Source organism: Harpia harpyja, chromosome 3 (genome assembly GCF_026419915.1).
Source record: "Harpia harpyja isolate bHarHar1 chromosome 3, bHarHar1 primary haplotype, whole genome shotgun sequence".
NCBI lineage: Eukaryota > Metazoa > Chordata > Aves > Accipitriformes > Accipitridae > Harpia > Harpia harpyja.
Window position 1 is genome coordinate 77,694,931 of NC_068942.1, and position 15,325 is coordinate 77,710,255.

Consider the following 15,325-nt stretch of genomic DNA (forward strand, 5'->3'; position numbering starts at 1 on the left):
TCTTTCATTTCTGATTTCTGCCTTGTGCAGGTGGGATGCTGTCCCTCTTGTTGATCTGACACAGGATGCAGTGACTAGAGCACTGGCTTCTTACCTCTTCTTCTGGGAAGAGTCATAGACTATTTTTTTAAATAACAAGCTATCCTTAAATGCGGGCGGAGATCTCATGGTGTGTTTCCTCCTGGCTGACATCAATACTTCGGGCCATGTGGGTACAAGGACAGGCCAGCAGTGTCGTTCTGAACCTCTTCGTGAAAATACCTTGGGGAGAAGCACTGCCCTTGACAAAGGACAGTGAAGGCTGCAGGAGGGTGATCAAGGACTTAGAAAGAAGCATGAGGTCTGACTAGAGATGAGCTGAGTGGGCTTGCAGTCATCTTCCCTTTTGGCATCTGATAGGACTTGAGTTAAAACCTCGGTACCCTGGAGACTGTTGCCCATAATAACAGATCCACCCTCCCCTAATTTACGTCATCTGTGATGGATCCATGCTGGGTTTGTCTAGAAAATGAAGCTTGAATCAAATGTTTTCTTAACTTTTGGGCTGTTGGTCATTCCTTTCCCAGGCAGTGTGGTTGAATTGGATAGGTCTGAAGAGACACCATCAAACAGCTTTTTGCAAGAAAAAATAGAATTAACATCTCTGCTAGGGTTTATTTTTTTGTGATTGGAAAAATATACCATGCTGTCGTGCTTTAACCCCAGCCAGCAACTAAACACCACGCAGTTGCTCACTCTTTTCCCCCCACTCAGTGGCATAGGGGAGAGAATCAGGGAAAAAAAAGGAAAACTCGTGGGTTGAGATAAAGACAGTTTAATAGGACAGAGAGGAAGAAAATAATAATGATAATAATAATAAAATTACAATAATAATAATAAAAGCATTGGAACATACAAAACAAGTGATGCACAATGCAATTGCTCGCCACTTGCCGACTGATGCCCAGTCAGTTCCTGAGCAGCGATCCATCCACCCCCGGCCAACTCCCCCCAGTTTATATACTGGGCATGACATCACATGGTATGGAATATCTCTTTGGCCAGTTTGGGTCAGCTGTCCTGGCTGTGCCCCCACCCAACTCCTTGTGCCCCTCCAGCCTTCTTGCTGGCTGAGCATGAGAAGCTGAAAAATCCTTGACTTGGTATAAACACTGCCTAGCAACAACTGAAAACATCAGTGTGTTATCAGCATTCTTCTCATACTGAACCCAAAACATAACACTGTACCACCTACCAGAAAGAAAATTAACTCTATCCCAGCTGAGACCAGGACACATGCCCACAGCCCTTTTCCATGTGAAAACATTTTGTTGAGAGAAGTAAACTGCCTTCATCTCTCTTGTTCTGCCCTGTCTACTTACAGGTCATGATTGTTAAATCTGGACTGATTTGAATGCCCTCACTTGATAAATCACCTCTTTTTTGTCTTGATTTTTATACTGGTTAGTTCAACAACTGCATACCTCAGGTTAGAAGAGCTGTTCTGCAGCAAACTAGAGAGCAAACTTGGTATAGTCCATACTGTGTATTCTGCAGCATTCTGTTTTTTTCCCTTTAAAATAGCCTTGTGTTGCTAAACTGACTCTCTAGCCTGGCTCAGTGTGAAAGCAATTTTGTGGTGAATGCTGCTGGAAATGCAGCTCTTAGGAATGATTGTTTCTGGTCTTAATACAGAATCAGACCCGTGGTCCCTGCTGAATATCTTTTGCCCTTTTTTTCTTTTTTTTTTCAAAAGCTCCTCAGTGCCTCGTATCCCCTGTGACGAGCGATGAGCCAGGACTGAAAAAGCAAGTGTGAATCCCCTCAGATTTGGCAGGGAGGGGGGAAGTAGGTTAGGATCAGAATCCAAATCTCTCCTTGTGCTGTCTTTGCAATGTCGAAGAGCCCTCTGCTGGGACACGGTTTCTGCAGCGCTTGGGCTTTGGCAAGCAGAGGCTCCCAAAAAAGCATCAGCTCAGCTCTGCTGCCAGAGGTATGTTCCCTCTCCTAGATGGAGCAAGGATTTTCTTCTGTTACAGAAAAGCTTTGGACATGGAATTTCCTCTTCTCTTGAAACTGATATGGGTAGGGTTAGGTCATCTTGCTTTGTGTGGTAAGATCCCACCCAACAGATGCGTTCTTCCCAATAGTCCCTTTCCTTGGCTCTGTGCAATAGGCCAGATGCTGATACTTCACATGAGAGGCCATGCTTGATTTGGCTCCCCTTCCAGAGCAAAGCATTTAAGACTTCATTCATGCAACGCAGTCTGCAAATACCCCAGGTAGTTTTGCAGTGAACATGGCTGGGTTTAGCTGAACTCATCAGCATGAGGGTTTTACCCTGATGATTTTGCATAGCTTCTACGCCCACTGCTTGCTCGGGTATCGCGACCCATCACGGTACAGTACTCTGCCCAGAAAGCTTCTCTGTACGTGATGAGAGCCCATCTACGTTCCTACCAGCATCTCCTTCCAAGCTGTCCCAAGCGATTGTTCTTGGCAGCATTTTGGAGACATCGGATGGTGACATTATTACTGGTCACGTGAAAGCAGCAGATTAGTAATAAAAGAGGGTTGTCCTAGAAAGGTCTTCCTGCCTTGACAGTCAGCTGTGATCATAAAAGCAATGCAGAAAATGAACCTCATGGGGAGAAAGCATTTGGCAGAGACTTCTTAATGCCTCTTCTTCCTGTTCTGGCACGAGAAGGTAGTCATAGACCCCCCATCCCTAATCCTGTCATTATTTACACTCCTCTGCTTCCTATACTGTATGTGCACATGTGTGACCAAGGACCAGTGCTGCCATATGGGTGTGAAGTGGATGGGAGTAGAAGATAAGCCACGGGATGCGTGGTGGATGAGACACTTCGGTGTGCCCCTGCTGCACTGTTCCTTTGTGAGTGGCTCCAGTACACACAGGAGGAAAAGAAACTTCTTGAAAAGTAGAATTTTTCTCAGTGGTGTGTCCCCCCCAGTGTGTGTCGTAGCGCAGGTGGGGGTCATCGTGCTCCATAGTGCTCTCCTTTCCTTCATGGGCACGTTATGCAGGTGGGTTCTAGATCTGTGCTCGCTGCAGTCGTCGCTCAGTTCGCGGGAGCCTTTGCTCAGTGCTCGTACAGGAGAGGTCTTGGCATACTGCATCTCCCTGAAGTCATGCGAAGAGTGGGCTCACCACTGGAAACCAATTAGCACTGGCTGCTGGTTAATCACAACTTACTTGGCACTCATCAGGTGCTCCTAGGCGCTCAGACCATACAGTGCTGGGTACCGTATAAAATCACAGCTTAGAAGATCATGAAATATAACAATGCTCTGCGTTACTGTCTAGACATCATTGTCCTCTGAGTTTGGTGTGAGGGAGGCTGGAAAGGGAAAGGACAGAGAAAATGAAAACTCCAGGTTTTGTCCTGCAACCTCCTTTTTAGTTTGGGGGTTTTTTTTTTTTCAATTTGAATTCAGTTTGTGACTGTGAGTGAATCTATCACCTTGCTGCTCTTGCTGCTCAGGGCACAGCAAGATGTTTCTCTTGTGTGCTAAACCTGACAAATGATGGTTTCTTGAATCTTCTGAGGAGTAAAAGCGTTTGCAAACATTAATGGAAAATATCTAAAGATAGAAACATCCTGCTTCAGTGAAGGTTTCTTCAACTGCAAACAGAGGCCCCGATCTAACTCCATTGCCTTGAGCAAGGTTATGACAACAGTGGCTTCAGCTCCAGCTTACTACATACCATTATACCAAAACCCCTTTCTTCATTGCCGTCGCAGCCTGTTTGTAGCACGTTGCTGACGGCAGTGATTGCACCGAGTGCCTTGCTGGTGCTGCTCCCTCATGGCGTGGGCTTACAGCTGCTGCCCCATGCTCATAGCAGCGCTGCGAGTAATTCAGATTTCCTCCTGCTCGGGAGGAGCGTGGCTTTCTGCAGCTGCGTGAAGCCCGTAGAGAAGCATGAAGCCCGACTAAAGTCATCTATGAGGAATGGGTTGTTGGTACTTTGAGTTGCCAGGAGGAAGAGCTGGCCCTGTGGTCCTTTTTTCTGCAGCATGGCATGGTCCGGAGGTCCCTCTTTGCAGTTGATTTGCGAGGGCCCTGCTCCCATCGCGGGCTGAGGTTTTTACTTGCGGGACGATGGCTGTTGTCCAGCTGCTTCAGGAACCCAGGTTCCTGCTGGGTCAGGGAAATGCCTCAAGAAGGAGGTGTGAGGTGGTCTCGTATTTCTCTGCTGAGCCATGAAAGTTATCATGGATATGTACAGTTTGTAGTGAAAAAACTTTTTTTGAAGCAGGCATAGGGAGATTTTGCCACCTTGAAATAGCAAATCCCATCCTGTGGATATCACCAGTGTTGGTAATGGATCACTACAGAGTCCCATGATAAAGCCCAACCATTGCTGTTTCTGGTGACTACTAATAAAGCTGGGAACCCCCCAAAACTCTGCTAAAAATTTGTTATTTTGTCTTAGACTTGTTTTCTTGGTGCTCTCCTATAGCTTCTCCACATCTGAAAATTTGAATGCCTGCTACGAGGTTGTCAAGTCCTTCAAAACTAAAATCTTTGACATGTGGACTGAGAATCTCATTTTCCTGGGGATTCCTGCTGCTCCGTCTTTCTTAGGTTGTACAGTAGTCACAGCAGGAAAGTATTAAGTTTCTTGGGTTTTTTTGCTTTCCTGTTTCAATGAAGGCAAAGCAGAGCCTACTTTACAGAATACAGTGCTTATTTAGTCTGTCCAAGAGTGGCAAATCCAAGATTTTGGATTTCTTCACTCTTGGCGATGAGACTTTAACTGCCCTAGACTACTGTTACATTACCCTAACTGCAGTAGAAAATATGAATGTCTGCTTGGGCTATAAGTGTTTCAGTGCTGAAATCTCCTGGTGTTACTGGGAGAGAAGGCAGGATACTATCCCTTCTTGACAGGTCCACGTGGCACATCACAAGCAAGAGCTAGGATTTGGTGCGTGCAAATAGAATAACAGGATCAGCTTATATGTAACATAAGAAGATCTATAGAGCAAGGATGGCTCACAGCTGAAACTGCTATAGGTGCTGTGTACCTGTGCTTCAGCGAGCAAGGGGCACTTTTGACCACTGTCAGGCGTTCAGAAGTGTTCCTAGATTCACGTCTGTGGCCAAGCAAAATTTATACTTGCATTTTTTTTTGGTTGGAGGCTAGTGTCTTGACCATAAGGCACTAGCGTTTCATCATATGTTTTTCTCCTTTTTTGTCAGATGAACCTTAGCCAAAACTGAAGAGTATATACAGTTTGAGGGAGCTGGGGTTGTTTAGTCTGAAGAACAGGAGGCTGAGGGGGGGAGACCTCATCGGTCTCTACATCTACCTGAAAGGAGGCTGTAGCAAGGTGGGGGTCAGTCTCTTTTCCCAGGTAAAAAGTGATAGGACGAGAGGACACAGCCTCAAGTTGCACCAGGGGAGGTTTAGATTGAATATTAGGCAAAATTTCTTTATTGAAAGGGTTATCAAGCTTTGGAACAGGCTGCCCAGGGAAGTGGTGGAGTCACCATCCCTGGAGGTATTTAAAAGATGTGTAGACGTGGTGCTTAGGGACATGGTTTAGTGGTGGACTTGGCAGTGTGAGGTTTACCGTTGGACTCGATGATCTTAAGGGTCTTTTCCAACCTAAATGATTCTATGATACACAAAATAGTTCACAATGGGCTGCAAATGCACATGAAAATCCGAATACCTTCTGAATCTGCTGGGCTTTGCACTTTCAGTCCTTGCTACTTTCAGTCTCTTTTGTTTCTTTTCTTTCAAGCTGCTGCTGAGGCCTCTGAAAGGCCAAAAAGTGCCAATTTAGGAGGGAAAATGTGATTTTTGTAAAAGGCTCTTATGTGAAGCACAAAACTCCAGCTTGAGGTTCAGCTGTGTGAACATTCCGATGTGCTCGCTTCCGTTTTCCATCTTAAGAGACTACCAAGCATTATGTGCAGCCTGCCCACAGCTGCTGGGCTCCTCTTGCACCTCTGCTTCTGAAATCCAACATTTGTGAAGTCTGTGATTTTTTTTTAGAAGTGTAGCTTCCTCTTTGTGACCACCAAGTGGTGCTCTGCACTGCACCTTGCAGCAAGGCAAGCTGTTGGCATTTTGGGATGGGGGCTTAAAAAGCTGTTTTCAGAAGTAGGAATGAGCTAGAGAGGAGGAGGAAAAAAGTTAAGAGCCTTTTCTTTTCCCCTTGCAGCAGTTGTGCTGCAAGGACTACATTATTCACAGCTTTATGCTGTGGCTGCATGATGATTGATGTACCTTGGTGATGATCGGATGTGATAAGTAGTCTCAGCATTTTCAATTTGGGTGTTCAGCTTGGCTGCCTGCTAGACCTCGGAGGTACAGAGATGGCTATCTGCTGCTTCAAACTAGATCCTGGCGGGTGTCTTTGATTTGGCTTGCTAAAATCACAAGAAGCTTCTAAAAACCTTGTCCCAAACTAGTTTTTCAGCCATAAAAATCTGATCCCTGTTTTCTCTTGGCTGCTTTTCTACCCAGTGCATCTAGGGAAAACCTCTCTTCATGTTCCTCTTCTCTGGTGTGCTAGCTGTTTAGTGTCTTTGCTATTAAAGTTTGGAAATGTTTATAGCTGTGTTGCTCTCAGCAGAGGCAAAAGACCTACATTAACTTGTCTTGCAGGTTTCCTGCAAGCACTCTCCAGGTGCCATTCTCAGGTTTACAGAAGCTGTGTATTTTGTATGAAAACATGCGGTTTGATAGAGAAAATTCTTACGTTGATTTGAAATGACGGGCCCATTATAAGACAGAAACTGCCTATAAAACATAATGGGAATTTAAGGAGCTAACTACATCCCTGTAAGCTCCATTAGATGCTCTGTGTGGTATAATTTTTGCAGCAGTGATCATTCCTTTCCGGGTACTGAAAGCCATGCTATAGCAGGATGATGCAGCTAAATTCAAACAGCAGCTCATTTGTATGAAATGCAGGGCTAGAACTGAAAGGTGGCAAGCAGGATTGTCTTGTCTGGTGAGCTGGAAAAAACATGCAGTGTTTTAAAGCAAATCCTTGAATTAGAAGGAAAGGAGATGCCATGTAACAGCACAGCGAATGCCATGTTTTTATAATGTGCACTCATTTCTCTAGGTATTCCAATCTGGAATAGAGGCCAAAGGAAGGAGGCCAGCTTCCCCAATTTAATTCAGGTTGGATAGCCACCAACTAAATAGCTTCCCCAAAGTTCCCCAGTTTGTTTCTCGAGTATTTTGTTGAACAGCTGTGCTGGAGTGCCATTGCATCCCACAGCAGAAAGAAGAGTGAAGCATCACCTGCTCTACTTACAGCAGGTATGATATGTGCAGGTGTCCTACCTCAGCTGCTCCATCTTATTGCAGTGTCTGTAACCTATATGAGGTACAACTCCAACAGAAATAAAGGGATATCTAGATAACAAGTGTTGATTTTGCTAGATCATTAGTTTTTAACGTGGTCTTAGACCCGCGACTAAACCAGCTGCTCAGATGCAGGGTGATGGGCTGTCCCAGTCTGAGTACCTCAGGAGGGAGTTTTTCTACAAGGCTGAGCAGAGCTTCATGTAAATTAGATAAAGTGCATAAATATTATGTTTTAGTTTCCAGCTTTGAAAAACTGACCATCACGTTGTTATTCCAGATACTATCTTTTCGTGGTGGGTAGATCCATTAACAGCTATTAAACAGCTCGGATACAAATTCTGGCTCAGGAATTCCTTGAGTCTTTGATAACTAAAAGCTGGGAAGAGAGACTGTGGGAAGACTGGCTCTGTGTGTGCCCTGCCCTAGTCTTTCTTCAGCATTTGCAGCTAATTGTGGTCAGAAATAGGATGTGGGCATAAAGGACCGTAGGTTTGATCCTGTACAGTCGTTCTTGTGTTGCCATTTTAGATTCTAGCAATGAAATATGGCTTAAATATTTACCTCTCCATGTGTTAACAGTACAGTCAGCTTTGGAATAAGATATCTGCTCTAGTGGAGAATCTGCAAGGATTTCCTTGGCGTCACATTTATCGGCTCTTACGTGAAGCGTTGGCTGTGCTGCCATCTTTCCAGTACTTAGTTAAGTCTTCCTTGGTCATATCTTTGTCTGGTGTAAATCCATTGTGATGGGACTGCTGGTATAAACCTGCTGAGGATTGCTACCATCACCGCTATTCTCCTGCACCCAAGAGCTGATCTGCCAGCACGCATCAAAGCGAGATGCTTTTTCTGGAGGGGGGGGCCATATCAGTCTAATTGGGCAGGAAAGTGGTGCGTGTCCTTTCCAGAGCTGTGAAAGGCTTAATAAAAGTTAAAAATAGAACCAACTTGTTGCTGCCTCCAAGATTGGAAATCAGGGAAATAGTTCTCACTTGAGCTGAAATTAGTTGAGCGGAGAGGGCTATAGTTATATACACTCAGGTATTTGTACACATATACATGCTTGCTTGTACTCCGCTATTAGGAAGCAAAATAACAGTATTTCCCGTTCATGCATTTGACAGTCTAAGACAACATCTCATTGTTACTTGGCAACTTCCAAATTAACCCCTTTGGGAGTCTTTCCTGTTAGAAAACAGGTACAAGGTCTGCCTTTGGAGAAGTTGTATCAGTTGGCTGTCTTGGTGCTCACTTATAGACATGTATGAACCTTCTGTCTTGTGGGATCTTTCCTAATGTTGCTTTTGTGTCTCCCTGGCCAGAGGGTGAGGAAGAGGAAGAGGATGAAGAGGAGGAGGAAGAAGAAGAGGAGGAAGAGGAAGATGAGGAGGACAAAGACATAGACTTGATGGATGAAAGCATGGAGGGTGACACAGAGCTGCCAGGTTTCACGCTTCCAGGCGAGACCTCCCAGGAGCCCATAGCTGGCCTGGAAAACCCTGTGGCCCAGCTGGCCGGGGTGTCCTACCAGGTTCCTGACACCATCGAGTGGGAGCAGCAGAACCAGGGTCTGGGTAAGAGAAAAAGCCCCTTCTTCCTTTAGCCTTACAGAGGACATGTCTTCTGCTCTTCACTTTGCATGGGACCGTCCCTCATGCTGGGAAGTCTCATGGGTTGGCTCTCAAGCTAAACACAGAGCAGGTTCATTTCTGAGGAAACCCCATCCACCAGTGACAACTGGTTGAACTGGGATGGGTCTCCGGCAGCGTGACCTGAGTTTTCATTTTGGGGAGAGCTGCTCTGAATACTCCAGACCTGCTCCTTCATTCCCAGAGCTTAGCGTTGTCTTGCTCCAAGGGTGGACAAATAAATAACTTCTCAGGTGAGATTCCTGGGGAAATTTCAGTTCCCCTTGCCTGAGATGGGTTCGTGCAGGGATATACATCCTGTGAGGACAAAGCGAGCAGGGTAGTTGGGTCGTTGCTCATCAGCCTGTTTGCTACTTCAGCAGCTTTTTTCAAAGTGCCACTTTTCTGGCATTTTTAAGAGGTTTATGTTCCAGGTATGGGACCCTATGCTGGCAGTGTTAAGCAAGACAAACCTGCAAAGCCTCTACAAAGCTTTATGCAGTTTATTCCCACTGTACATATAGGCCCTATGTTTAATGACTGGACTAATTTATTCCACCTACAAATATCTTATCAGTGTCTGTATGTGTGATGTCCACCTGATGCAAGTCAAAGCTGGTGTGGGACAAGGTAGAGTTTGGAAGGGAACTTGGCCAGCTTGGCTAAGGGCACTGGGATCATTTCCCAGCACACTCAATTTCCAAGCCAAGCCCCATCAAAAGCAGTGGGAACCTTTCAGGTGAATTGGTGGGAGCTGAACCACATCTATACAGAAGGTCTCTGTGTGTGACTATTAGAGAACTAGCTGTTTTGAGAAGCTTATCAAATAAAGAAACCCCAAAACTCTTTTATAGGTTGTGTTATAAGAACTATCACTTCCCCATGATGTTTAATTCTGATTCAACCTGGCAGTTCTCCCCCTGTAGTGCTGTTTCTAGCCTGCTTTAGCATTGTTAGCTTCCTTTGAATTGAATCAAAGAGCATCTTTCAAGAACTCCGTGGGAGGGTTGCTCTTTGAGGGCAAATTGAGTTTGCATTGGGTCTGATATCTCCCTGTCCCACTAACTCTTGCTTGAAAAACATAGTACTGGATGGTTGCCATGTCAGATCTGTTTCACGTGTCCTGTTATCCCATCAGGCTGGACAGGAGCTGTGTAAGGGGAATAATTCTAAGTCTTCAAGGCTTTCTGGGTTGGCATTGGCAAGCTGGATTAAAGAGGTACGTGACAGTGCTCAGAGGAAAAGTGTGTAAGAAACATAAGGTTATGATGGGAGTTGCATCAGCAGCTTTGTGTTCTTACCTTACTCCATTCCTTGGTGCAGGATCTTTGTGGTGTCTTGAGAGAAAACGAGAGAGGAGCAGCATATTTGCTGCACTCAGGGGTGCAGTGGGCTGGCTTGCTGAGCTCTGTATGACTGGTAGCAATAGTGAGAAGGTAGCATTAAACTGTTAATCATCTAAAGCTATTTGACTGGTTCAGGATCGTAAGTACCAGGCTGGATGGCTTGGCAGAGCTTTGCTGTATCAGTCAATACTGGCTAAGGGTGCCAGTGCTTTGTAGTGTGTTCAAGAGCGACAGCGTTTTGCAAGCTTCGAGGTGTGTCCCCACACACCAAGATGGCACTGATATCTCTTCAAGGATCTTGGTAGATTTAACCATCCCAGCTAGGGTGGCTGATGCCATGTCATCTGGGTTGTGTCCCCGGAGGGCTCTGACGGGAGTCCTGTTCCCAGAACAGGGTGCTGAAGGTGCTGTTGTATATGACGTAGTCTGTTGCCATGAACGTTGGGGCTATGGAGGAGATTATTCTGCATAAGTCATCAGGCACAGCTCTGTTCATAGCTGATGCAGGTCTGAACTGGAGTCATGGCTGCATTTCCAGCCCTGCCGCCTTCAATGCTGGAGGAAGAGGCTCAGGGTAGGAGATGCCTATTGGTAAATGAGGCAGGTGAGAAAACAGTGACCAGAGGCTGAAGCTGTCCCTGGTGTGCAGTAAACCTCTCTGGCTGGAAAGGCTTAATAATCCTGCACAAAAAATAAGGAGGCCTTGGTTGTGAAACAATATGTAGCTCTAACATTCCTTGTGTAATTGGACCTCTCATGAGGGCTTCTTGCTCTAGCACAGAGCCATGCTGGAGGATGCACTTTGCAGTATCTCTTCCAGAGATCTGCTTCTGAACATATGGGTCTGTTTCAGTTTCTGATGTTTAATAATGCATCATCCTGCAGCCTTCATCCTCCACCACCTTTTCTCTTTCTTAGACCCTGGAAAGGTCATCTTTCCAAAAATTTCAGACATGGAATAAATGGGCTGTGTGGCAAAAAGCAGGATTTTTCTCCCTAACTTATGTTTTATTGATCCTCATGCAAATTGGAGGAGCCCTCTGTGAAGTCTATCAAGTTGGGTCAGCTGCAGAGCACCGAGTCCGGGCACCTGAAGGACTGGGCGGACATGAATTTCTGCATTCTCTGGAAGTGCCTGGCTGGGTTATGTGTCACCAGATCCAAATGGTTTGGATTGCCTTTTATTTTTAAGCTGTTGCAGTCTGTGCAAGCAGCTGTGAGGGAGAGGATGAGGCTGTGGCTGAGCTGAGTTCATCTTTAGGAGTTAGATGGGACTTCAGCAAGAAAAGAGGGGACACGGTGGGATCAATTCCTCTGCTTTTGACTCACCCCTTTTATTCCACCAGGTAAACCCTTATGTAAAGAGCCATTTATTCTTTTTCTGTCTAGACATCCTTAATGGCTCTTTGATGTTGTTTCCTTCCCCATCTACAATGTGCTGATGCCCACAGTGCTTCTAAGAGGAAGGGAAATTATTTATGTTTTAGAGGCATAAAGAAAACCAAGGACATGCATGAGCTCACACTGAAAATCTGAGGCCAAGCAAGGAGCCAGGTGTTCGAAGCGTTCATTTGCTGGGTGTGCGTGGGCAATGGGAGATGCTGTCGCATCTCTGTGGTGGTGCTGGGGTCCTTTTCCCTGAGATGCTGCTGCAATATTGTAGCCCTTCCCCTCTTCCCAGTTGGTGGCAGGTGGGAGTTTCTGCTCTGGTCCCCCAGCCCTGGGTATGTGGGCACACGCTGGGCTACTGCTGTGTCCATACCTGCGTTCATACCTGGTCCTGGTTACGTATTTCTTTATGGGGTGTATTAGGGAGAAAAGGAAGGGTGGAAAAAGTGTACGGCTTGTGTCAGGAGGAAGTGGATTGTTAAGAACAGAAGAAATCCCCCAAACCTGGCAGGAGGCCAGAAGAGCTGCCCACATCGTTCTGCTGGAGCGCCTGGAGAAACCAGACTCACCGTGAAGGGCTTGTAAAGCTTTAGATCTGCTGGACGTGTGCACGGACTCTCTCTCTTTGAAACCCTTTTATCTCCAAGTGCTTTTCTTCTAAAGCTACCTCTTTGAGATCCATTTCCTTAAAGTGCTTTTCTTCTAAAACTAAAATTAACTTGACTTTAATTTTAAGATGGCTTTGTAACCGCTGGATGTCCCCACATGCAGGCCCTGGAGGAGGGACCTGCAGTTGTGAATGCAGCTGGGTCAGGGGCACTGTGCTCACGCCTGCCTCAGCCCACAGCGCGCGTCTTTGTGCGTTCCCTTCCTTCACCAAATAGCGCTGAGGTGTGAAGAATTTCCCATCTTGTGCGAGTGAAATATGGTGTAGAAGGGGAAGTTGTTCTGCTTGACCTGGGATACGGCATAGGAAAGGAAGAGCTGGAGAAAGATAACGGTACCCAACAGAGTACAAGATGAGGGTACACCATCTAAGCACCAAACTTTTACAGTTGGCATTTTCCATTTTTAAAATACTTTGCACATATGTCCTTCTCCTGGGGATGCATCTGTCCTCTGGCTTTCAGAATTTTGACATTTAACGCTAAAATCTGTAGTACGGAAGAGCCCAGAAGTATTAGAGTAGCTATTCTCAGGTCAGTTATTACTGAGTTTGCTCAGTCTCATGGCTGACACACGGCAAATCCCTAGAGGGCAAGTAACTTGATCCACAAACAGCTTGGCAGAGCAAGAGACAGTTTGGATTTTTGTAGTGGTCAATGAGAAAGTGCTGGAGAAACAGAATCATTAAAAATGTCAATTCTGGGAAGTCAGATGGTCCTACATTAACTCCAGCTGAGCAAAGGCAATTTATAAGCGCCAGTAATGAGGCTGTCAGTTTTACAGTCCATCAGCTGACTCTCTAACCAGCAATATTTAGACAAAAAAGTAAAGCAGAAGATGATGTCATCTGTGCCTTTATGAAATAGAATTTGATCCTCCAAAAGTTGTTGCGATGGCCTGCAGCTCTGGAGAAGGAACGTCTGAATATAAAGGGTCTCTTTTGGTGCCCTGTCCAAATACTTTGTCTCCAGAGACTGCCAGTGAAGGACGTGGCAGTACTTTGGGGCTTCTCTGCGTTGTGTGTGAGATGACTTCGACCTTTCTCTACTTGTTTCTTGATTTGTATGTAGGTGGTGTGTGGTAGGTGAACACTAACTGGTTGGAGAGCATCAGAGGGGCAGGAAACTTGGGCTTTCTGGGGATGAATAAAATACATAATTTTTCCCTGCTACCTCTTTTGTGATTAAGTGTTTATGCAGTACAAGGAGAACTGCAGTTGGTTTAGGTGGGTTCAAACCTAGTGAACAGTTTCTGGGTCCTTTAGCTATTCCTTGTGAATGTTAAAGTAGATGGTTTTTGTTGTACACCTCCATGGAGATGAAGGCCCTCTGGTTCTCTGTTGGTGGTGGCTACTGTGACTCTGCTCTTCTCCCACTTCTTAAGAGTATTTATTCTCCCAGTGTCTCTGAGAATCCTTACTTTACAAACCATGAGCCAAGACATAACAACTTAGGTTGAACTGGTGTGGGAACATTGTGGTAGAGCATGAAAATGTCCCCAGGCTCCCAAGCTATTTGTTAATGCCATAGTACTTGCCTATCATTCATGTCCCAAGATGAAGAACTCCTGCTATCCATAGTAAGGTAGCAGAAGGAGGTCTAGGGCATTTACTAAGCCTTTATTTTTGCTGCTTTGGAGCATGCAGTAGTTTGCTTTGTGCATTCAAAACGTATGGAGTTGTTTGGAGTGACCATGACATTTTCATCTTGAAGCATAAAGGGTTATGATGTTCTGAATATATGGCTCAAGTTGTCTAAGCAGAGGTTGTTATGGTGGGCTTTGGTTCTTTAAGAAGTTGACTGACACCACCAGTTGCTTATCTGAGGCCACCACTAATATGAGATAACAGCAGTAAACAGAGGAGAGACTGATTTGAACCATAAACCTTAACAGAGGAAACTCCATTGTTATGCTCAAAATCTTGTTTTATGGGCAAAGAGGAGACACACCTCATATATTTATAAAACTAAGAATTTATTGCTAATATAATTGAAATCTTAAGAGTCTATAATCATTATTAGTCCAGATCTATTATTAAAAGAAAAGAAATAATAATGCAGTTAGGATTGTTAAACACACACTTAGTTTCTGTGCTTTATCCTGGTGTTACGCTTGTCCTTCCCATGCTTCTGTGGGTCCTGAGGTTGGTGGCTTCATTCAGGGGTTTGTGGTGAGTTCATTAGGGTGGGTTGTCAACATCTGGAGTTCTTTGCCAGGAGGAATAGGATGTTCATGTTGATGGTTTCTTCCTTCTCACTTTGGGGTCCACTTGAAGTGATTTTTGTATGTTTGCTAGCAAGCTTTTGCACCTTGCTCTTTCTTCATTGATCTGCAGTTCCATATTACATCTGAATTTACTATATATGGTGGCTTTTATGTATGTTAGATACTATTTTTTGTTCTCTTGTTTACCCTAAACCCATTTTGTTCAGGTCTACATTTCTTTAACTGACCATTGGTGTGTTGTTTATATCCACCTGTTTATGGCAATGGCAATACCCTATTACAGGGCTACGTGATTATGCTGTAGCTTATAAGAAGTCACCTGAGTTGCCTGGTACCACAGCATAGTTATTGTACACAGTGGAGTTTGGACCATTCCTGTAGATAGGAATTAAAGACAAAAAGAAATAAAATGGCAGTATAGAAAGAAGTTATGAAGTGTGACAATGTAATTCTCGACATGTAGTTTCCAAGATATATACCATGTCTGTGTTTCATGTATTTTTGTGTGTAGGATCTTAGTTCTTACAATAATGGAAGCTCATATAACTCTCTCACTTAGGTAATGACAAGGGACTTGCTTAATAAACACGCTTTTGGAATGTGATTTTTTTTTAATGGATATAAAATATTTGCAGCTCTAAGTAATTATAAAGAAAATGGCTCTAGATGTATTGCAGCTCTGTGGTCGCAAATTATACTACATAAACCATACAACGGATGCCACTGGT

General features: G+C 44.8%; 1 protein-coding gene across 4 annotated transcripts in view; it reads left to right on the plus strand.

The window, feature by feature from the left end:
* ARMH4 (armadillo like helical domain containing 4) overlaps positions 1-15,325 on the plus strand; it is a 68,863-nt gene that overhangs the window by 17,655 nt on the left and 35,883 nt on the right. For all 4 annotated transcript variants that reach the window (XM_052783527.1, XM_052783529.1, XM_052783530.1 and 1 more), the window contains exon 5: positions 8,665-8,916. In XM_052783527.1, the coding sequence (XP_052639487.1) occupies positions 8,665-8,916 (252 nt within the window). The remainder of the gene's footprint in view (positions 1-8,664; positions 8,917-15,325) is intronic.